Source organism: Triplophysa rosa, linkage group LG19 (genome assembly GCF_024868665.1).
Source record: "Triplophysa rosa linkage group LG19, Trosa_1v2, whole genome shotgun sequence".
In the NCBI taxonomy this organism is placed as follows: Eukaryota; Metazoa; Chordata; class Actinopteri; order Cypriniformes; family Nemacheilidae; genus Triplophysa; species Triplophysa rosa.
Genome location: NC_079908.1, coordinates 5615312 through 5639728, shown reverse-complemented (window position 1 = coordinate 5639728; position 24417 = coordinate 5615312). Strand labels below are relative to the sequence as shown.

Sequence of the window (24417 nt, the reverse complement as noted above, 5' to 3'; positions counted from 1 at the left end):
AAAAAAACCTCTTAAGACAATTACAGTTTTTTCTTAAGATAGAAAAAATTTTGGTTCTTAAGAAAATATTTGAGAACTTCTTAAGACACAACAACAGAACTTCCTATAATTTATTTTAAGAATAATGGTATATTTTGTTTTAAGAACAGTTTCTTGAATCTGGCCCCAGCTTCTCACCATTCAATCAAATTCTCTTGGAAGAAATCAAGTTTCTGCTACGTTAAAAAAAAGCAAAGTTGATACTTAGATGAAAATGAAAGAGCCATATCTGAGTATTCATGTTTTCCGCTAAGTCGCTAACAGTTGTTTCTCCAAAAATCTTCTTAAAGGGGTCATATGGCGCAAGTACGTGTTTTTCTGTGTCTTTGGTGTGTTATAAGTTGCCCATGCATGTATTAGACACGTAAAATTGCAAAAATGAAAGTGTGGGAGCAAAAGATGCATTCTATCTAAAAGCGAATGCTCACCCAGACCTGCCTGAAACGCCTCGTGTAACCACACCCCCACAAATGTACGTCAGTTGGTGGTATGAGTTGACTAAGACCGCCCAAATGTACACGCAAGTAAGGTGGGCGTACCTGTCAGCACAATTGCTTTGGAACCTGATGTTCCAAATATGGTAAGAGGCGTTACATTTCCGTCACACGCTTGCAGTATTCGACCAATCACTACGCACTGGTCAACTGGCCAATCATAGCACACCTCGTTTTTCAGAGCGATGAGCTTTGTTAAAAATCTGCGCGTTTCAGAGAGGCGGAGCAAAGAGGAGATACAAACATGCACATTATGTGGAAAATACAGCGGTTTTGAACCTTAAATCGTGTATACACATTGCATTACATCTAAAACAAACCATAATATTTGTTTTAGCCGTGTCATATGACCCCTTTAACAAAATCTCAGCCTGTTTTTATTGTGTTGTCAGTTTTGAGGTAAGATGTTAGATGTGTGTTTAGTGCTGTCTAATGAATAATTTGCGCTGCAGTATATGCGAGCCCACAGTGATTGTGTATTTAGCAGCAGAATGCAGTCCTATTTTACACGAGCGTGCAAGAAGGCATGAGAGAGGGAGATTGTGTTTATGCACACAACGCAGTTCAATTCTCTACACGCACTGATGTAGTGCTGTAGTTGTTCATATTTCATGTAAAATCTTTATTCCTCAAAATGTATAAATAGAAAGAGATATTATTTTCTACAAGCCAAAAGGACAACAGAAGAAGAGACAGAGAGAGAGAGAGAGAGAGAGAGAGTATTAAAGAGAATGTAAGTGTGTTGATCATCCCTCAAACACTTACCTCTCTGTGCTTCTGTCCTTTTCTTTTTGAAGAGGCAGGATTTCTCTCAGAGCTCAATAGCTATTGAAATAAGAGGCTCTAGGCAGAGGTACCAGGGGGCCTCTGTGGCCTAAGAGGACCTGTTTGTGCCACTCATATTGAAAACCTTGAATACTTATTACCTTCTTGTCATTGTCTCAGGAAGCTTGAGTGCTACCCGCTTTTTAATCGAATGAATCTGAGCCAAGCTCTACCAGCAATCAATCAGAGAGCTCACTGCATTGTGGGATAGACAGAGAGGTGTGTTTGTATGTGTGAATTAGTGTACAGAATAGAAACGAATAAAGATTTAGTGTTTAATTGCAGTATTGCTGGTGAAGGGATTATTTCTGCATTACATGCCTCAATATCCCTGTGTCACAAAAGTGTAAGATTTAGATTGCCACATTCAATATAAGTTGAATAAGTTTTTCTGTTAGATCAGGTCGGAAATGTGTCATAGGTGCTATTAAAACAAATCTCTGTTTGAGTCGACATGCCTTTTGGTTCAGTCAATGCTGCAAGTTTACGGTGAGACTACATGTATGGTTGACCAATAAAGGATACTGTGGAAGTGGGGAGGGGGTGTGTATATTTTCCCAGTTAATAAAAATGTGCTATTTAATATGGTAATAACCTTATAACAACGGAAATCTGGTTTCCAAACCTAAACAATGTCTTAGATGGGTGTCATCTTAACGCTGCACTCTTATTTTAACAGGTGGTTGTGTCAACAACAGTGAGTGTAGAAGGACACGTGCTGGCTGTTTCAGATAACATGTTTGTGCACAACAACTCCAAACATGGCAGAAGAGCCCGGAGACTAGACCCGTCAGAGGGAACGCAGTCATACCTGGAGCATGGTACGTTACTGTTGTTTTAAACCTAAGATAAATAAAGATGTGAACGATGGATCTGCACATAATTCATTCTAGCCAATTGGATTATTCAGACGATTTGCAATAATTAAACAATAAATAACCAAATATACCATTACACAAAAAATAGTAATAGTTCTTCACAGTTACTGCGAATTTAAAATATCGTCACATAGATTAAATAATTTTGTATTGTTATGGATTTAGTATGTCGCTCACAAATTTTTATACACAAATGCTTTTCACCAGAAGTGTTTCAATAATGCAAACAATAACTTAATTTGCAAAACATTTTGTAATTCTTTCGAGCCAATACATTTTTTTACAGTTTTCAACAGACGTCCCTAGCATCATGTTTTGGGTCTTATTAATATTAAAACCACATTAACACCAAATTATAGTCAATAATAGGGTTAATACCAATAATATGGCCTCGCCACAATAACCACAATATTTGTGGTAAAAAAACATGATTAACTTTCCTGAGCGATATTTTCCACTCCATAATAAAATAAAATGGTATGTTACCATTAACAAACTGGTATGCGGAAGAACTTAATAAAGAAATGAAAGCGTTATGAGATTCTAGTAGTTTAACAGAGCGGCTGACAGCATGTATATTCAAGCAGTATTAACGTCGTGATGAAATACGCAGTAAGCCTCTACAAGACTCTGACAATAACCACACACATGCACAAGTCCACATTTAATTAATAGTGTGATGAAACAAAATCTTAAACTCCATCCAGTGCAGTATGTGTGAATGAGTTGGTGAGAGATAACGCTTAGCTGTCAGAGGCGTCTGTGAGCTTTGGACCTTCAAGTCATTTCTCCAGTGATGCGAAGAGAGTAAAAGATGAAGCAGAGATTAATTAAAGCACTAACCTGTGTCCCGCCTCAGTTTTAACCCATCCCTCCATCTGCGCAAATTAATGTGTTGGGCTTTAATAAATGTGGAGGATAAAACTGATTCATATTGACAGATAAATTAAATTCAACTGGATCTTTTTTATGCCCCTACAAAAAAGAACAGTGATGAGACAGTATTATGATATCAAATGTTAAGATCATGGTACTGAATGAGGGCCATGTTCACACTTGGGCATTCGCAGGGTTCTTCAAACTAATTTCTGGAGAATTCAGAACTATTTTATGAGGTGACACAATTGAATTGTAAAAAAATACAATGATGAGAAAAAAAAATAGATTGGTAATTGAAATCAACTTGACTCGCAACTTTAGCATGTTGCTACGCTAAAAACACAATTCCTCACTGTGCACAACTTGGTTATTGTTTGACCATTTGTTAATAAATTATACAACATCCTGATAGGTCATTCGCTCGTATCCTTTTACTTTTTGATTGGTCCATCGCTGAAATGGGTTTTTTGATTTGCCATTGGCTAATTCCTGTTGACAAACACTACAAAAGCATGCTGTTGATATTAAAAAATGTATGCTTTAATGCATCGCTTGCTTATTCGTAACATTGTCGGCGTACATTCACCTTGAAAACCTGCTGATGAACTGCGGCAGAAATTTCTACCCCCCATGCCACATCCATCACAATGGATTACTGACGACTGACTCTTTGCTTCAATAATATATGACAAAAATTGGCTCGGATTGCCATTTCTAATTCATTCGCTTCAAAATAAAAGGCTTTTCAGGGCGCTAGTTTTTTCCCTCGATCACTAGTTAGTTTTATGTCTGTAAACTCACTCGTGGCAATTTAGTTTTCGCTTGCCTTTCCAAAGACCATCTGCACAAGACCAAACTCACGTTGACGTGCGGTAAAGTCACTTGGTGTCAATTTAGCCTTCACTAGTCTATCCAAAGACCATCTGCGCATAACCGAACTCTGACGTGCTTTACAAAGAAGCTTGAAGTATTTATCTAGACGTTCAGCGAATCCAATCAGTGTCCCATTTAGTCTGTCAAGGATTTCGATGTCCGGGGAAATTTGTTGGATCTGGATGGGAGAACAGAACATATGATGGCGGTGATTTATGGTCGTGGATGAATATGGTGTGATAAGATGAGATGGTCTCTGGGGGTCTCTGGCTGCGTGCTGGCGGAATCAAGCGCTATCAGGCGGTCTGTTCATATTTGGATGAAAGACAGAAAGTACAGATTTACAGTTTGTGTTGACTGTAAGCCTCTGTTATGTTTTTTTGGACAGGGTTTCAATCTTTTGCGTTCAGATGGATATGCTCATGAGATGGCCGTCAGTGCAGTTCACGGGTTTAATTAGTGATGCTTGTTAAGGATTTTTTAAAGGTAAAAAACTGGTTCACAGTACACTGAGGTTTTAAAATGACATTATGCTGAAGTAAGTCAATAAGGATTTTTCTATGATTACAAACTGTATTTACAAAGTTTGCTTGTGTTTCGCCTTAAATCGAGATTAGGCTGTTTTTATTGCTTTCTAGCATTGCGTGGTTTGGAAAGGTATATAGAATTGAGATTAAAGTTTATGGTTGAGATTTTAAGGGGCCTGACCCCAGATCAGGTATGAAACGTGTAATTAAAACAGTATTTAAAGGGAAGTCAGGTGACACGTAGAGCATTGCTGGATGTATTTATACCCAGGAGCTGGAGATGCGTGCGTGGCCCTATGTACTACAGCCTACAGCATTAAATAAGTTCATATGAAAGAGAAAGCAGGTGAAATGGCTCAGCAGAATCCATCCCAGCGGAACATGGTCTCGCTGTCCCAGAACACCAAACACAAACCCAGGGGACACGGAAAAAAAGATACAATCTGTCCATGGTGTGCACTAATGCGTGTGTGACATACCTTGTGTAGGGACTATTTTTATGTTAATTGCATTATTTTTATATTTGTATTGCTACATTTATCACGCTAATATCACTAAAATAAAAACGTTAATTTAAATCTGTAATTGAAGAGTTTATTTGCAAAAACAGATTTTTTAAATGTTCTTAAATCATGTTTTAAACTATGTTATAATGTTTTTATTGCGTTATTAAACTGTATTTATTAGTTATTATTACTTAATCAAAACAAACCAGCTGCAGTTTGATTGATATTACTTGGAATAAACAATAAAAACATGATTTTTTTAACGTTTAAAAAAATAGTTATTTGTTTTTAAAGTAAACTCTTCAATTGTTATTAATAATTTTAATAAATTATTTAAAAGGTAATTTAACAACTGAAAAAAAACTTTTTTAATGTAAAACACAGAGACATGTTTAAACCGTATTATGTGATAACTCAATATGAATCAACAAATCTTTGTTCAAATCCTGTTCACTGAATCATCTGAATGAACCAATAAATTGAAACGATTCATTGAATATTCAGGAATATTCTAGAGAAGCATGTAGTGCAATACAGTGTTACAAAACAAACAAACTGTAGATGGAAAAAGTTGTGTTTTTCAAGTTATTCATGCTGTTTGGCTGTTAGTTACTCTCTATAGCCTGCTTATTTTTAACATTAGTTGCATGTTTCTGTGCCGTACTGCGTCTATTCGAGCGTAATTACTCAAAGCGTGTTGCCCAGTGTTTGTACCTCTGTTTTTCGCCTTTGTGTTTCATGTGTGAGACTTTGTACATTGTAAATGCATGTGTGTGTGTGTGCATGCGTGCGTGTGTGCGTGTGTCTGGGAGCAGCGTGTTGAGCAGATGGCTCAGGGAAAGCCACAGAAAGTTTAATCCTATCAGATGGATTCATGCGTCTCCATCTGCTTAATCCAGCTACCAATTCAGTCTCCGCCAGAAACCTCCACTCACGCCAAGATTACCGGCACAGATTGCACCTCATCTTCCACACTTTACCACCCTACCCAATGCCAACGTCAGTGTGTGTGCGTGTGTGTGTGTGTGGTTTCACCCTCCAGGATTTCTTTCCTTTCTAGCATCAGACACAAACTCGATATGTAAAGAGAAGATTAACATGTGTTAACAGGAACATGAGAAGTTGTTCTTTTCTGTAATCTAAATCTGTTGTGATTAGGATTTAGAGATTTTGTTCAAAATAAAACAGGGAATAAATGTAAATACTGGCCACAGACTAAGCTTTTGGCCTATTGAAATGTAATAATAAAAAGGATTGAGGTTTCAGAAATGTGTCAACAACTTTTTGTATTTGAGAGCACTGATTTTTTTCAGAATCAGGGGAAGTACAATATGAATTATAATCTTTTTTAAACAATTGATTGAAACATATTAATGACACTTTCATAAATATTTTTTACAATAATTTTACATTATTCCACCTGTACATCATACAGTATAACATTTAACATATATTAAATTATTAGACATAATAGAATAGAATAGAATAGAATGAGCTTTATTGGCCAAGTATGTGAGGAATTTGTTATAGTGACAGAAGCTCCACAGTACAACAGAAAGACAGCAACAGGACAGAACACAGACGAAAATAATAATAATAATAATAATATACAATAACATAGAAATAGGCAATGTGCAAAACAGCAAAAACACAATATACAATATAGACAATTATGTATGTACAGGTCTGATATGTGCAAATTTGGTGAATAAATAATGTAAAATAGAGTTGTGTGTTCCGCGTTTAATGTCAAGTGTTCATAAAATGGATTGCCTGAGGGAAGAAATTATTAAATTATTAAATTATTAGAAATGATGGTGACTATGGTTTCATCGGATGCAGGCGCCTGGCCCGACATTAACTTCCAGTCTGTGTTTGGTTATAATATAACCATTCATTTCATATTCAATTGACTAATTTATGTTCACATTTTATTGTATATTAATTGTATTAATTAACATTAAAACTACTCTACATTTAAATGAAATGAAATTAAAACTACTTCCGGTCTACCGGAAGTAAGTTTGGGCCACATCATTTTTGTATTTTGTTTCCGCTGAAACCGTCTATATTACATTAAATGCAGTAGTATGTCATGAATAGAACAAAATATACACTTATTTACACTCTTGAAAATAAAGGTGTTTAAAAGGTTCTTCACAGTGATGCCATAGAAAAAACCATTTTTGGTTCCACAAAGAACCATTCAGACAAAGGTTCTTTAAAGAACCATCTCTTTCTTACTTTTTTATGATCTGAAGAACCCTTTTTCACCACAAAGAACCTTTTGTGAAATGTTAAAGGGTTTTTATGGAACCAAAGCACCCTTTGAAGCACCTTTGTTAAGAGTGTACACCAAGAAAGATTACAATATTAGCAACCACACTAGTCGGTCTTACTATGGCTCGAGTTTCTACATCTTTCCAAGTGTTTTTGCTTTGAAACACTTCTGAAAGGTATCATTTTTAAGGACCTGATGTCAACAGATGCCACTATCATAACTGCGTGTTTACTCTTCTCAGTCTTCTCCACCGCTGTTCACATCATTAATACTCTTGGGTGGAGCGTCTCATCGTATCGCAGCAAGGTTACAACGTATCTAGCCTGACGCGCATCTCGCAGCGTGTGAAGCGAACAGTCACGCTGGCGGTCACAACCCTTCCTCTCTTTATATCTCATTACTGCGAGTGACTCTTTGGCATTTGAGAGCTAAATGCAGGTAAATGCTGGCTGGCTAAATTGCTTTCTTTGCCCCCTGCTAGCGCAAGACTCTTCGTCTCGTGAGGGGAGCCGACAGCTCTAATAAGCAAACTGACCTTTCTCCGTGGTGGTCCCTTTCTCGCTCACCCGCAGATCCACGGACACCGCGGAGAGCAACAAACAGAGTGCGCTAAGCGAGACGGTGTACCTCGGCGCCCGGTGACAAAAACATGTGTTTCCTACAGCGGCAGGCCTGGGGTCACTGTATTTACACACTGAACGTACAAAACCACTGCAGTGTTAATGTCTACTGATACAGGACAGTGTTAAAATTTGTTTGGGTTGTGAGACTTGGGTTTTTGTATTGACCAAATCATCATTTGATTTTCTGCAGTGCTGATTTGTACATCAGCTCAGGCACAGTTTTAAATAGGAATTCTTGGTAAAAGCATAATGATCTTTGTTTTTACGCCTAATATGTGCTACAAGAGCTGTGAAAACCACCAACACTTTTCCAGGGCGTCTGTTGTGGGACTCTTAGTTGGATCCAGCTGTATGAGTTTCCCTGGTGACATTTGTGTGTTTTTGGTTTCCTGTTCTGGCCTTGAAATGCGAGACTGAGAGGTGTCAAGACTTTCCTTAGACCCCAGGAAATAAACCACGTTAGAATCCCACCTTTAACCTCTTAGCTAAGAGACTGCATTAAATGTTGGGTGAAATCTTCCTGGTCTTGAACATTAGGAAATTCACAACAACTTTGTCGAAATGCTGTGAGAAGTGAAAATATTACATTCTTTTTCTTTTCTTTCTTTCCTCAAATTTGGTCCCGTCTTGTTGCTGGGAGCAGCCGCACCGTGTGTCAAAGCCATCAGTCCCAGTGAAGGCTGGACAACAGGGGGCGCTACTGTCATCATCATCGGAGACAACTTCTTTGACGGTCTGCAGGTCATCTTCGGCACTATGTTGGTCTGGAGCGAGGTGAGATATGAATGTTTTGTACCGTACGTCCAACTTGATTTTTGATTTTGTCGCTGCCTGTTGCCAAATTGTCTCTGAATATAAGCTCACCAAAGCTGAAGACGTTTGCTGCTTTAGTTAAAGTTCAGCTCTAGAAATATCTGTACTAGAGCTATCTTCCATGTTTAAAAAATGATGCTGCCATATTGAACGTTTTGTCCACGCCTTGTTGAATTATGTAATCTGATTGGTTAATAGATGTTCCGTAGGGTTTAATATAAAATACTTTAACTGTAAAGCTACAAAATATTTCCGCATAAACAAATTCTAGTGTAAATGTAGTAATGGTGGTAAATAATTGAAATAATTGCCTCGAGGGCCTCAGGTGTGCTTGAATTTTCTCTACATATATCTAAATAATCTCTAGATTAATGGCATCTAGAATAAAAGTTTGTGTCGAAAAAATGAAAAAATGTTTACATAATATATGTTTGTGTACTGTGCATATTATATATATATATATATATATATATATACACACTGTAATTGTATTTATAAACACTGTAATATTTTTATTTATAAGCACACAAACGTGCATATATTTAAGAAAAATATAAAATATAAACATTTATAAACATTTATATATCATTTAAATTATTGATAAATATAAAAAATGCATTTACATACAAATATTTCCTAAATATGTATACATGTTTGTGTATGTGTTTATAATTACAAAATTAATATGCACAGTACACAGACATATATTTTATTTATACATTATTTTGTACATTATATATACATACATTCATATACATTATTAATCGTTTAACAGCTCCAATAGAAATGCTTAAATATTCAATGTGCATTTTGTTGTCTGTTATTTCGTACACACTTCTCTCGTAATATTAATATTAGTTCAGTTGAAATAAATGGTTTCTAGCTGTGTATATCTTAAATTCGTATAAAGCGCTTTGAGCAAATAATTTCTCTTAGAAATATTCTGCTTAATAGAAGTCATCCTGTGTTGTTATTTAAACAGATTACCTTAAACGGTTATATCCATCACATTTGCCGAGGCTGTCAAAGACACGCTTTTTCATTTCAGAATACATTACCGACACGTTAGGCCGACATTAAGCAGATGATTAAGTTACTGTGCTTAAGTGATTACAAAATGTAATACTCTCAAAAGCTACTCAATTGTTTTGACATGTCTTTTTACAAGAAATCGAGTAGCTTATGTAACGCTGGCTAACGGGCGGTTTAAAGACTGTGACGCTGAAACACACACACGATCATTTCTTGAGATTTCAAAGGTCCTTCTACTGTAGATACTCAACAAGCTCCTTTAATCTTCCTGTATGCTGTTAGCTACCAAAGAAACAAACTAATGACTGTGTGTGTGTTTTATGATGAACTACATCTGGTACCGATTAAATACACTGTGCTGAAATCTCCCTATAGCCCTTCCTGTTGACCTTGTAACCTATTGACCTTTACCTCCTGACCCCGTGACACTATACGGGGGCCTCCTTGCGAACCATGCGGTTCCCTTCAGCTGCAGTGCCAGTGGGGATCTGATTACCACAGATAACATCTAACAAGGGAGGAAGAGAACGAGAGAATAGGAAGGACCAAGGCGGATCTTTTTCTATAATTTCTTTCCCTCCCACCCGTTCACTGTCCGCCAAACACAGCGATAGTTGTCTGCCATTCCTGAAAAGCACCATTCAGTAACATAGCGTTTTGTTGAATCGTGGTCTTTTTGTGGACTCATGTCAACCCCGTCTGTGCATGTGTTGTGTACAAATGGGCAGTTAGAGACAAACAGGCACTTAAGGAGGGTCAGAAATAGCCTTGATTATTCCTGTGAGAGTACATATGAACTGCCATGAGACTCGATGTTAGCTCGCTTTGCTCTTTCACGTTCTAAAGGTCACGTACACATAGTTTCCTTTTCAAGACCACTTTCACTCGTGGGCTTGTAGATGACAGGGCTGAACGTTGTGTGTTAGCCTTGGTATGTAGGGTTAGTCGTGTGTGGATGGCCTGAAACATATGCTGCACAATTCTGTCAATGCAAATTTTGATATGCTTCTAGTGGATCGGTTTGTTTTTAAAATGTAGCTGTTCGGGATTCTAACCCCCCACATCTCTCTTCCTCTCCTCCACAGCTCATCACACCTCATGCCATCAGAGTTCAGACCCCTCCACGTCACATCCCCGGGGTGGTCGAGGTCACGCTCTCATACAAGTCCAAACAGTTTTGCAAAGGCACACCCGGCAGATTCATCTACACAGGTAAGATTTTAGTGTATGAACATACAGTACAGTAGTAAAATTAATATAGTTGGTACTTTGCACTATGGTGGAAACAATCTGTGTTGCTAAAGGTTGAGGATTCATTTTTGTTGTCGGAGGGTGGCAAACGGGTGGTTTGTTATATGTAGGATTGCTTTTGATTTCTTAGCCGACACGCACACCCACGCGCTCTGTCGAAAAACACGGCTTGTTAGCTTAATTACTGTTGATGGAGAGAATATCACAACTAATGCACATAAAACCGTTTACAATTAAGGACGAAAACAAGCTGCACTTTATTGACCTCCATATTGAAGCCATTTAAACGTGGAAACAAACTGTGTAGCCGTGCAGCTTGCACACAACCGTTTAGGCAAAAATATACAAACAAACATGTCAATACCTCAGTTATTTTTACACGCTTTAATAGGCACCACATACAAACACATGTGCACATGCAATATAATTGTGTATTTGAAGAGTTTGTTTCCAAAATGAGATAACTTATTGTGTTTTATTGTGTTAGTTAGCTGCATTTTTTGAGTTATTATGACTTAAATCAAAACAAACCCACTGCAGTTTGATTGCTGTTAATTGGAATGCACAATAAAAAACATGATTTTTGAACAATTTCAAAAACGGAGTCTCATTTTGAAAATAAACTCTTCATTTCACCATAACACATCAACAGCTATTTGTGTCTTTCTCTAATAAATGTTGCTTTTCTTCATTTGCTTTATTCTATTCTATTCTATTATCAATTATTCATTTATAAACAGGACTTGTTTGTGTAGTAGATGTAACAGTGGTGGAAATACATATTTAAGTTGTTTTGAAACAGAATGGCTGACTAGTTTATCTTTCTTATTTAATATCTATCTTTGTATGCAAATAATTTTCAGACTTTTTAATCAGTAGATTGACTTAATTACAGACTGGTTGAAAATAACTTACACGTTTTTTTTTCTGAAATAAGATCATATTTATTTGTTCGTCATTTTTCTCACACGTCTCACATTTTGTCTCTTCACACTGGTGTTTGCTTTTGTAAAAAGTACACTTTTGGAGAAAAAAGGTCATTTCTAATCATTAAAATGACACTACAACTGCAGGACAGTCATGACTACAAGTGGAAAAATAAATAAAAATAGTTTGTATAGAACAAAATTGAAAAGGTTCTCTAGTCTCTGCTCATTTTGTCGTTATTTTAAAATGTAATCATTTGTATTTTTATAATGCATTTTAAAGTAAACTAAGCAATATTATTAATACATTACTTGTGTTTAAAAAATCTAATAATGCATGTAAAAATATTCCAAGACCTTTTTATTTTATCTTTAAATAACAGAAGTTTTGGTTTAAGCAAAAATCAACCCGCAGACCCTCCTCCAATCAATGCCCACTTCTTAAAAGAGGTCAGAGGTCATCTCTCTGACAGCTCATTGACAAATTTCACAGTTATTTTTTCAGCATCGTTTTGTTTGTGCTTGCTCGTGGGTGTTAAATCATCACGCACACCCACACAAACAAGAAGACAGACTTGAAAGTGATTGGAAATCAAAGGCGAATTTAAAGAGAAAAATAGCTGTGATCTGGTGCACAGATGGATCTTACGCGAGGGTGACGGATTCATTCCACTGACACAGAGAGAGAGAGAGAGAGAGAGAGAGAGAGAGAGAGAGAGAGAGAGAGAGAGAGAGCAGAAAACAGCATGTGTGTCCACAGAACTTAAGTGCCATGATAAACATGGTATAAGAGTTGTAGGTGGCAACCAGTGACATTCGCAGGAAGGCACAGATGGTAAATTTCTTTTTTTAAGTCTTTCACCCACTAGTATGAATATATAAGTCGATGTGAACGCTGGGTGGGCAATCTATGAAAAGAGAAATACATCTTGAGAAATTTCTTCTGTTTTTTTGTAAATCTAACATACTGTATAGCCACGCTACAGGTAAATTCTGTCATGTTAAAAATGCCAAATTCAAACATAGAGAATTCAACAAAAGCCCAAAATTCAGATTATTTACCTTATTCTTGACAATGGATCACAGTTGGCACCTTTCTGGGCATCGCCAGCGCTACGCAACTGGCAGGGGGAGATGGCAGCTGGCAGGGGTATTAGAAGCACCCAGTAGACAGCTGGCCATGTTAATAAGACTCTTTTAGCCCAGGCCGCTAGCAACGGTTATTTGCATAGAACACTAGCAAACCCTCAGAACTAATTGAATCAATACAGGCAAAGCCACGCACGCCTCCCGCTAGGTCCTGGCCAGGCATTAATCAATGGCTACCTGGAAACTACGATTGCAACATCAGAATCCATAGATGGCTACATCAGTCAACCGCAACAGGAATGTAACGTGAGTCAGAGGTCTTGCAGACAGTGACGTGAGGAAGTCAATGATTTTAAAGTCCGCATAAAATCAAATGAAATAAAAAATGAAGTTTTACTATGAGTATGTTAGCATTTAAGGATATGTATTAGTAGCATGCGCCAAAACAAAATTCCAGTTTGTCGAACGTCCACCAATACCGATAAGGGTTTTTATGACATCATTCTGCACTGCAGCTTCTCATCTGATTGCAGACTGTAAGGTAAACAAAACACCACTGGCTGTTTTAAAAGGGGGAGGAGCCTGTTTCTGTGACCTGTTTCAGTGGAAATTACGTCAACGCATCGAACAAAGCGCTGCATTTCAAAGAACACACGTGTTAATGAAATATGCACCATAAGTCGCTTTAAATAAAAGCATCTGGCAAATGCATAAATGTAAATGCAAATCCATTCGTTGCTTCTTTTATCCTGTCAAAACATTAAAGAAACCTTAAGAAACCTGAGATGGTTTGCTGGTCTTAGTGGGTTACGATGGTCTGTCTGGTTACTGAGGTGCGCAAACCCCTCTTCAGACCAGACCAGACCAGACCATTCTATCCAATGGAAAATAGCACTGCGACCAGTAAGACTTTAGGCTGATTTTATCTGTGTTGTCTGTATTTTTTCAGTGGTGTGTCAGTTGCACTGGGCACCATGGACAGATCTCTGGGGACAAACTAATACATCTCATATAATTGACAGTGTAGGTTCCGTGTCACTTCCAAAGCTGAATGTCAGCGCCGTGTGTTTGTTAGGAAGTGCAAAGTACCAATCGATAAACCATTGGAGCAACAGAGACAAATCCTGCCTACGGAACTGCCATAACATCATAGGGAACCAGATATGGAAAAGAAAGAGCAAAAGTATTTTCATATTGGTTTTCTTATAATAGCTTTTTTTGTATCCACCTACTTGGGATATAAAAGATTTTGCATTTGTCTACATCTGCTTTATTTCATATCAGTTATGGATCACATTGCTGTAAAGTGATGTGTTTCGAAGAGACGCGGTTTAGATAAATAATTGTAAATCATTGATTGGATTATGGCAAAGGACCTGGATATGACAGTAAGTTGAAGGGGAGGAGTTAAATAAGAGGGACTGATGATGTCATCTAAAAAGGATAGCTGTTTCTTCGAGGCGGAGCTCGTTGATAAAAGAGTACGAAAACATGCATTAAAGAATTAAATGAAAGATTTCACATTAACGTTGTAGATTTGGTTCCAGACAGTAAAAAGTACGTACGTAAAAATTTTTTTTGCACATTTTGACCAAATATCTAAATAAATCGTTTTTTTGTGCTAAAAGCTCTGTCAGCTAGGCAAGCGACGTGAAAAATGTGATGCAAAAAAAATCATTTTTATACCTACTGTCCCCAACTACACGCTTTATTTTCGAAAGAAACAAGCACCTCCAATAAGATTACAGGCAATTCGAGGTCACAGCGATTCAGTCCTTCGAGCACACATCTCTGCAGCGGTCATGATGGATAAAATTGAGTTAAGTAACACTGTAGATGATGGTAGACTTGCACACACACTGCTAACAAGACCCCAAAGGACTAGTTTTATGGCTTTATTATATAAGCTGAAAAACAAGATCACAATGGAAATTGTTATTAGTCAGCACACAAAGCAGAAAAAGCCTAAGAATGCCCAAGAAACTTCACATATTACATTTAATATACTTTTGTATCTTTCATTTGGTAAAGAACACACTTTAAACCAAATTTAGCAGCACCTCTTTTACACCCGCCTACATCTCTTCTAGTGTATCTGTTGTTTTGTATCATAAAGATGCAACGTTACAAAGAAACGAGCGGTTGAGAAACACACACAGAAAGAGAGAGACGGAAAGACACAGGGATAAAATTGTTCTTTATTGATCTTAAAGTGGTGTGGCTTGGAAAAAATAACTCATCTATAATAAGGGGGATAGAATGAAGCAATAATTCAGAGGTATCGAACGCTCCACTGCCACGGGTATCGATCCCCCTGAGCTCTTGCCTTGAGCTCGTACCTGAAGGAGTAAAAAAACCCTGCGTGCCCTTTGGGAAGACGGAGGGATGGAGACGAGGAGGGGGAGGAAAATGGTGACTTTCCCTTGCTCATTACTGCAACACCGTGGCAGGGAGAGAATGGGAAAAAATAATGTTTTAGTTAAAGGCGATCCGTACGCTCGTAGCCTCACGCCTGCTGGTTTAAGAATCAAAACAATTTAGATTTGTGAACTTCGATTCGGTTTGATATTTTATTTTGCACTCAAATGAAAACCACGTCTTCATGTCTGACTACTAGATTCAGTATATTCGCTTTCATTCGATCAGTTCGGTTTGAATCAATCAGTTTGATTCGAATCATTTCAGCATGTTCTTAAAAGAAAATAAATTTAAAATGCGATCCATACAGTCATAGCGCTGCTGTTTTTTTAATAAAATCTGTTTTAATATAGATTCCAAAAGTTGTGTTGAATTCAATTGGATTTTATTGACTGAATAAACTTAATATGTTTAAATAAGAAAAGAGTCAAAAATGTCTGACTCAAATGCACCCATCATGCCATTGTAATATGCTCAAACTCACATGCTTTCCAATCTCATCCCACCATTTTTTTTATTTCTAAGTTTGTCTATGTGTTTTGTAATACACTACTTTATCAAAACAATGTGCAATTTGATAAGTGAAATAAAGACCCAGCCTTATAAAACATCATAAAAGGATAAGTTCATCTTTAAAATGAAAATTCTGTCAACTTTCCTCACTTGATTTTTCTTGTTTCTGCAAAACACAAAAGAAGATATTTAAAAAAAATGTTGGTAACCAAAAACCGTTGGTCCCCATTGACTTCTATTGTATGGACACAATACCAATGCAAGTCAAAGGGGACCAAAGGTTTACTGTTACCAACATTCTTCAAAATATCTTCTTTTGTGTTCTGCGGAAGAAAGAAAGACATACAGGGGTGAGTAAATTACTTTGAAGGTGAACTATTCCTTTAATCTCCATGATTGAAAAAGATTTGTCTCAGACGGTGAGATATATTTTCTCATTAATTCGTTATTCATATCAATATGACAGTGTCCATGATATTAGAAAGTCATTTTGGCTCGAAAACCAGCTGGCTGACCACCACGTGACTGGGAGACCAGCATAAACCAATGAACACCAGCAAGGTGGTGGATAAAGATGGTAGAAAGTGCCGGGATATCAACTTGTCACATTGATTCAGATGCATTCAGTCCAGCACATCTCCTCTTACTCAAACCAATATTCTTTTAACAACTCCCTTTTGAAACATTTGAAGTTGCTAAATAAGCTTTTAGCACAGTTCAGTTGAATACTTCTCTCACTTAGGCCGGTGTGCTATTTTGGGCTCTTTAACCACTAAAGCTACCAAGGGAAAACTGTAAACCAACATCCCTGTGCAAATTGATGCCATGTGGTATTAATATGAGAAAAACAATAAAACAGTTTGAAGAAGTGGAGTTAAGCCAAGCTATAAATACTTACTGTGTGGTTAGCGCTTGTTTCACATGTAGTGAATACAGTGCTCGTCTACAGGGAAAAGTTTGGCCAAAAACAATCCCACTTCCCCATTTTGGGAGAAGTTCTCTTGCAGTGGAGATTTTAGAAAAGTTAATGGGCTTCATTTGCTTTTCGAGAACTTCATTGTTTTAGTTGACACCGTAAAATAAGTTGATGGTTCCACTATTCATGGAAACGTAGTGTTCTGCAGTAGTTCTACATATCTCTTGTCATTTCAAACCTGTATGACTTTCTTCTGCAGCACACAAAAGAAGATATTTTGAAGAATGTTAGTAGCCGAACAATGGCGTTACCCATTCATTTCTATTATATGGACACAAATCTATGTATGGACTCAAAATCTAATCTAATGGGTGCCGCCATTGTTCGGTTACCAACATTCTTCAAAAGATCTTCTTTTGTGTTCTGCGGAAGGAAGAAAGTCATGCAAGTCTGAAATGAGGTTGAGTAAATCAGAATTTTCATTTTTGGGTGAACCATCCCTTTATACCCTCTTGAGGAACACATTGACTCATAACCCAATAGCCCAAAGATAACTGTGCCTGTGTTGAAAGTGGAGAAGAGTTGAATACTTTCATAAGATCCTTTGAATTTTGTAAAACACTGTTTGGTCTAGCTGGGTTATTTTTACAAAGCCGTTCGGATCGTGACTTGTCAAACTGGTCAACGAGAAGGAAGCATTGCTGCCACTGTATGTGTCTATGCAAAAAGTATTTGGAAATTGTTGAAATTGCATTAGATAATGAAGTGATGTCTACACATAAGTAATAGCAGAACTTCATTTTTCTCAACCGGAGGTGTTAGCCAACTGTCCCCAAGGTGAATTTCAGTGGATGTACAATATAATGTCAGTTCTCCTCAAGTTTACAAAGATGTCATGTTTAAATTAACCACAGATGCAGTTCATCACATTAACCACTTCATGATTACTATCAGGATTTGAATAGATTTTCAAACTGTATAACAAAAATGAATCTAAATCACATGTAGCTTTAAGTGTCCATATTGCATATAGCTGATGTATGTCTGTTAAGACCAATGCATCAATTATTGTCGATTCCTTAAAGCAATTGCTTGAACATCCATTCTTATATCTTTCCCCACGTCTTCAGAATCTCTCTGTCCCCATTTTATTTATTATCTTTACACTCCTCCGCTTTATCTCTGTGCCTCTCTCTCTCTTCTCTCTCTCTCTAACTCTCTCGACCTCTGTGTAAGTGAATGTTTTCCCCAGGCTGAATGAGAGAATTGGATACAATGTAGAAATCAATGGCAATAAGGGTGGAATGAACTACTCCTGACACCTACAAGCACATGGATGTGTTTCCTAGCGCACTGCCACATCCATCTCCATATCACTTTATTAACTGATGCGCCCTACACGCACACACATACCGATTCCTGATCACATGTCTTTCTCCGTCGTCCAGACTGATTGTCTACCAACAGATCTAACAAAACGTATACTGTAAGGTACTTTTTACACATTACAAACCGTAAACACCACCGCTTCGGTCATTATCCTGTATCTTCTCAATGGTCACATACTAACTTTGATAAAACTCCAACAGAAGTTACTGTTTCTTCACCATCTGCTTCAACCGACAGGAAAGCACCTACGTTTCATGCCCCAGCAGCCCCTAACACTCCCTCACTCTCAAACGGTCCAAACCACTCTGTCTTTCTCTCTTCCTCTTTTCTTTCTTTCTTCTCAGAGCTCCATCATTCACAAGCTTTGGATCAGACACTTTTACTGTCTTGCAATATGTTGTCATATGTTAGACCCAATATGAGATGCCGTATTTGGATCTCATTAGGTTTTGAACCTCATACAATGCAAATCACAGAGTAAAGTTTTGAAAACATGATCAAGGGATCTTTAACAGGTTTTATTAAATGTTCCCATATTGAAACATCATTCAGATTATTGGCTTATTTTATATGTCATATACAATTATACAAGCTCTATATAAAATGCATTTTCAATGTTCCATATATACATGCTTTGTATAGAATTAGTTTTGTATGATGATCATGGTAGAATATATAAAAATAGAGTTTTTGTTATTATTTTTTGCACTATATATTAACTATTCAATTAATATAATCCTTATGATTAATGTAATTAAAATGTGAATATATACACATGCACGCCCACGCACACGCACACACACACATGAACGCGCATACACACACGCACATGAACGCACACACACACGCACGCACACACACACACACACGCACACACACACACACACACACGCACACACACACGCACATGTCTGGTTTACTATCCCCGTGGGGACAGTCCATAGGCGTAATGTTTTTTATACTGTACAAACTGTATATTTTATCCCCTATCCCTAACCCTACCCCTAAACCTAAAGATCATAGAACACTTTTTGCATTTTTAGATTTTTAAAAAATATTGTTCTGTACAATTTATTAGCTTTTTTGCCCATGGGGACCTCAATTTTGGTCCCCACGGTGACACGAGTCCCCATGTGTTGGTGTGCATTCAGGTTTAGGTCCCCACCGGGATATACAAACATGAACGCACACACACACACACACACACGCACACACACACATGAACGCGCATACACACACGCACATGAACGCACACACACACGCACGCACACACACACGCACGCACGCACGCACGCACACACACACACACACACACGCACACACACACATACATATACATATACATATACAGATACATACGTACTCTCTCTCTCTCTCTCTCTCTCTCTCTCTCTCTCTCTATGTATATATATACCCTGGACAACAAAACCAGTCTTATGGGTCAATTTTTCAAAATTGAGATTTATACATTGTCTGAAAGCTGAATAAATAAGCTATCCATTGATGTGTGATTTGTTAGGAGAGATTTGAAACTATTTGAAACTCTTAAATCTGAGGCCGTAAAAAATCTAAATACTGATAAAATCGCATATTACAAAAAGAAAGTTTTAATAAATTTACAATAGGAAATTTACACAATATCTTCATGGAACGTGATCTTTACTTAATATCCTAATGATTTTTGGCATAAAAGAAAAATCTATCATTTTGACCCATACAATGTTTTTTTGTCTTTTGCCCCCAAAAAACCCCATGCTACTAATGACTGGTTTTGTGGTCCAGGGTCACACATACTGTATATATGTAATATACTATACTATATGTGTGTGTGTGTGTGTGTGTGTGTGCGTGTGCGTGTGCGTGTGCGTGCGCGTGCGTGTGTGTGTGTATAAAGCAACATTTGATAAAAGTTGTGACTACATTAACTAGGCTACTTAAGTGTTAAAGAGTAAATATTTTTTAATTGATTTTTAAGGTCCTACTTTGGTTTATGGAGTGTCCAACAACAAGTTTACGTACATACACGGTGTAAAAAAACATTAATTTTCTAATAATAGGAAGTTATTGTTACCTTACTTCTCAAATGATTCGTTACCTTACCTCTCAAATGATTCGTTCGGCGATTCATCTGTCTGATCCCCTCCTAACTTTGTTTTTCTTTCATTTTCGGCTTTACAACTGGGCAGACTGCTTACATTCACACACAGCAACATTACACACTGCGTGAAATGTCATTTTAAGGACATTGTATTACTTACTCTTTAAGCATTAGATAATAATGTTTATTAGAGTCATTAATAAATAATGTATTAAAAATGTTAGTGAATGTTTTAGCCTATGCACAGATTTTTCTCTCTCTAATGTTTGTCTGTGATGGCTAGAATAAAGCGTCTTCAATAGTCTTCTGTTTCTAAAGAAGCTCTTTAAACTGTGGCACTTTACAAACAAAACACCATCACAAACAGGTCTTCCGCTCCTTCCATTTTCTCTCCATTACGGAAGCAAATGATGTCAGATAGCATGTTAAAATCTCCCCCGTCCTCCATCTCTTCCCTCTCTCAGACTGAGTGACAGGCTTTTGTGTTTGTGACAGCATAAAGACTTTATGCAAAGTAATTGCTGGGCTAAATGTAAAACGTAAACGTCTTTCTTCTAATGCTATATACGCTGCACTTTACATGGCTGGAGATTTCGGTGTATTTAAAGATACAATTTTATCTGCTCGTGAGCATTTCTTCTTTTTGCAGGACATCGAAAGGTCTTTTCTAAAGTTCCATCAGAGTAATGAATTGTCTCTGCTTGTCTCTCTTTCCGTAGCCCTGAATGAACCCACCATAGACTACGGTTTTCAGCGGTTACAGAAGGTGATACCCCGGCACCCTGGAGACCCCGAGCGTTTGCCAAAGGTACGCATTATGAATGTCGTGTTCACCACACCAGCTAATACAGAGGTAACAGCTTCATCAATGATTGAAGAAGACAGAAGAAATGTCAAGATTCTACACATGCACACTAGAGCATTAGCTGTAACATCAAAGTATCAATTCTCACTTCTGAAGGACTGACATGGCACTCTGGCCTGTTGTGTCATCATTGTCACGGTGATGAAACTCATATGGTAATCATTCCACTTGGATGAACATTCGAGTCTGTTTCAAAAGGGCCGAGAGAGTTGCATCACGCAAAAAAGCCTTCTGACTATTGCTGTTGTTCTTCTTAGATAGACAAAGGCACGTTTTGCATGTGTTGTGTTGTAAATGCATCCTTGGGGGATTCAGGTTGTACTGTAGCGTAATGTCTGTTTTTCGGGTCGCTACCTGTGGTCTGAATGAAACAGAGAATTAATGTGATCATTAATAAGTCTTTACACATATATCATTGCTTTGACAAAACCTACAGTCATTCATTGCTATAAAGCACATTATGACATTCAACAAGGGTCTATGGATTATATATGCCTGAAAGACCAATACTTTTTCTTTTCGTTGTTGTGCATTTAGGGGTCAATGTGTTGGTACAGTGTTGTCATAATCAGATTTAGGTTAGACCTGAGGTTATGGTCTTGAACTACATTTTTATAAATCTTTCTTTTCCAACTGATTTTAGTTGTCTTAAGTTTTGGTTAGGGTAAACTAGGCGTGTATTTGGGTTAGTGATGGAATTTGGGATCAATACATGAGATCATGCAAAATGGGGACATTGTGTTTAACTGTGAGAACCAGTCATCATAATATTCTCAAAATGTATGGTTCATATTTGATGAACCATAGAGGTGCATAGTCAGGGCTGTACGTTAACTTTTTTTGAACATAGCACTGGTGTTGCAGAGGTTTAAAGTTTTGTAGCACAGGCCAAACAGTTGTAGTACAAGTATACGTCTGTTATCATCTTTAAAAAAGTGCAGGTCATCACATAAATAGACAGGTAACTGAAGAAGGACATTAACGTTACACAAATTCGTTTTTGCCTTTTTCATTTTTCTGAGTTCTGTATTTTCAATGCTTTACTAAACAGTAGTAAATACATTTCTCCATAAAAATACTGTAGTATACTATAGTATTTACTACAGTAAACTGCAGTAAAATTCTTGTGTACAATATAGTATATTTGAACCTTACTATAGTAAATATTAAAGTATACTATAGTGTTTACTACAGTTTATAAATGTACTACAAGTTAATTATTTTATCATCTGGTTCAAATTAAGCAGACTTTTATTTTGGCGGGTTGTCGCGATGACGCTGGAGTCTGGCGTTTTGGAATCCCCCCATATTCCGACTAACCGTACTTTCCCAAGGAAGGAAAGTACACTAAATTTCCCAGTTTGTATAAATTCATCCAGGTGGCGAATATATCGTCGCTGTTCTTCCGAAACCTTGCATGTCCAAATTCGCTGTTTTCAGAAATGAAAAAAAAAACACTGTACTAATGATTTAATACTGTGTTATCAAAGCACTTTTTAGTACTTTTTATTGGTTAGATATTTGCGAATCCCAGTGACAAACATAAAGGGTGATTAACAATAATGATTTATGGCAAAAAAATAAAAAGCACGAAATATGGATATACAATGTTTTAGAAGGAGAGCAGCGATATGTCGAAGACGTTTTTTGAGAAGAACTTTAAAAATTTTTAAATAAATTTTAAAGCTATGACATCAATGAAATATACTGTTTAAATTAAGTAGATGTAAGTAAAACAATTAAGTTAATCTGAGTAACTCAAATATTTCTATTAGAATTTACCCAAAATATTAAGTGTGTATAAAAATATAATTTGTTAATTAAATACTTTTTTCATCAAATAAACTAAAATAATATATGTTAAATTCTGAAAAATTAACTGTTGGAATTGTAATAATTTTTTAATATGTCCCACTAAAAAACATTTTTTTAGTGGGATTTTATGAAGGTATTGTAACTTCTGTAGTCCACAGAATTATTTTTAGAGTGAACATAATGGCAGTTTCTCACATAATATTGTTTTAAACAATTTCTTAATCTGTTGGCAAATGGTGACTATAATTTCTGCTGTGATGTTTATTTTGTTGATGTTGGAACGAAATGCTTGTCAGACAAGGTTCTTAGCTTAATCAGTATTTACCCCTAAATGTTGTTTAAGTAAGGGATACAGGCAGCCGGCTGCTTGTTGATTATCCCGCTAATTACACGGCTTGCCACATGAGAAAAAATGAAAATGTGAATTTTAAATATTTTATTAGCTAATTTTTACCGAATGCAGTCCTTCCGTGAGGAAAAGCCGTTTACTTTCGTTTTTTGGGAAAGAATTGACGTTCAAATGTCACGAACAGGCAATTTGGTTGAATCATTTGTAAATACAATGTCATATATGTTATTAAAAGACATATTTATATTTAAATTGTCCAAAAAAACCTGTCAAAATGATTTGCTGCATCCGTGTTACCGTGTGTTATTAGTTTTGTGAAGTTGTTATCTGGGAATAATGAACCTGCAAATGTCGCGGCTGGCCAATCAGAATCAAGCATTCCAACGAGCCGTGTAATAAAATCCAAACAAATCTTAACCCTAAACCTCAAATCTGATTGGTTGATAGCAATGTTGTTACAGGATCAGCATATGAGCTTGTTGAACTTACCAAAATCACGATAGCTCACCTTTGATACTGTTTTGCTTGTTCAGTATATTCTCAGACTTTGCTTTTTTGAGGAAGCGAAGTACGTGTTTGTATGCAAGTGTGGCCGTGTGTTATATGCGTCTAGTATATGCATGTGTGTGTGTGTTTAAGTGGTGTGTGTGTGCGTACGTTTACGAGCACGGGCACCCAGAGGTGATCCATCATGGTAAAGTCAGCTGTCCAGCGTTGCCCCCTGGCAGGTCAGCGATCGAAGTCTCCGCCGGCCGGACTTTATTATTGCTCCAGCACCAGTAATTGAGTCACGGCGGAGAGTGTGTGCGTGTTTGAGACAACTACAAAAAATGATTCCAGCACACTGGCACCTCTGACATTCAGAACAGTGTTGAGCTCGATGAAGAGGTCGGACATATAGAGGAAGAGAGAATCATACATAATCTCTTGCTCTCTCTCTCTCTCTCTCTCAGCTTGGCCGCTGTCCCATTGGCAGCGGTGGCGTCTCTCTCTCTCACACACCACACACACACACACA

General features: G+C 37.2%; 1 protein-coding gene across 3 annotated transcripts in view; it reads left to right on the top strand.

Annotated features, from left to right (window-relative positions):
* The window catches only part of ebf1b (EBF transcription factor 1b), a 112128-nt gene that overhangs the window by 73514 nt on the left and 14197 nt on the right, over positions 1-24417 (top strand). For all 3 annotated transcript variants that reach the window (XM_057360604.1, XM_057360605.1, XM_057360603.1), the window contains exons 8-11: positions 2038-2179; positions 8569-8699; positions 10856-10982; positions 21090-21178. In XM_057360604.1, coding sequence (XP_057216587.1) covers positions 2038-2179; positions 8569-8699; positions 10856-10982; positions 21090-21178 — 489 coding nt within the window. The remainder of the gene's footprint in view (positions 1-2037; positions 2180-8568; positions 8700-10855; positions 10983-21089; positions 21179-24417) is intronic.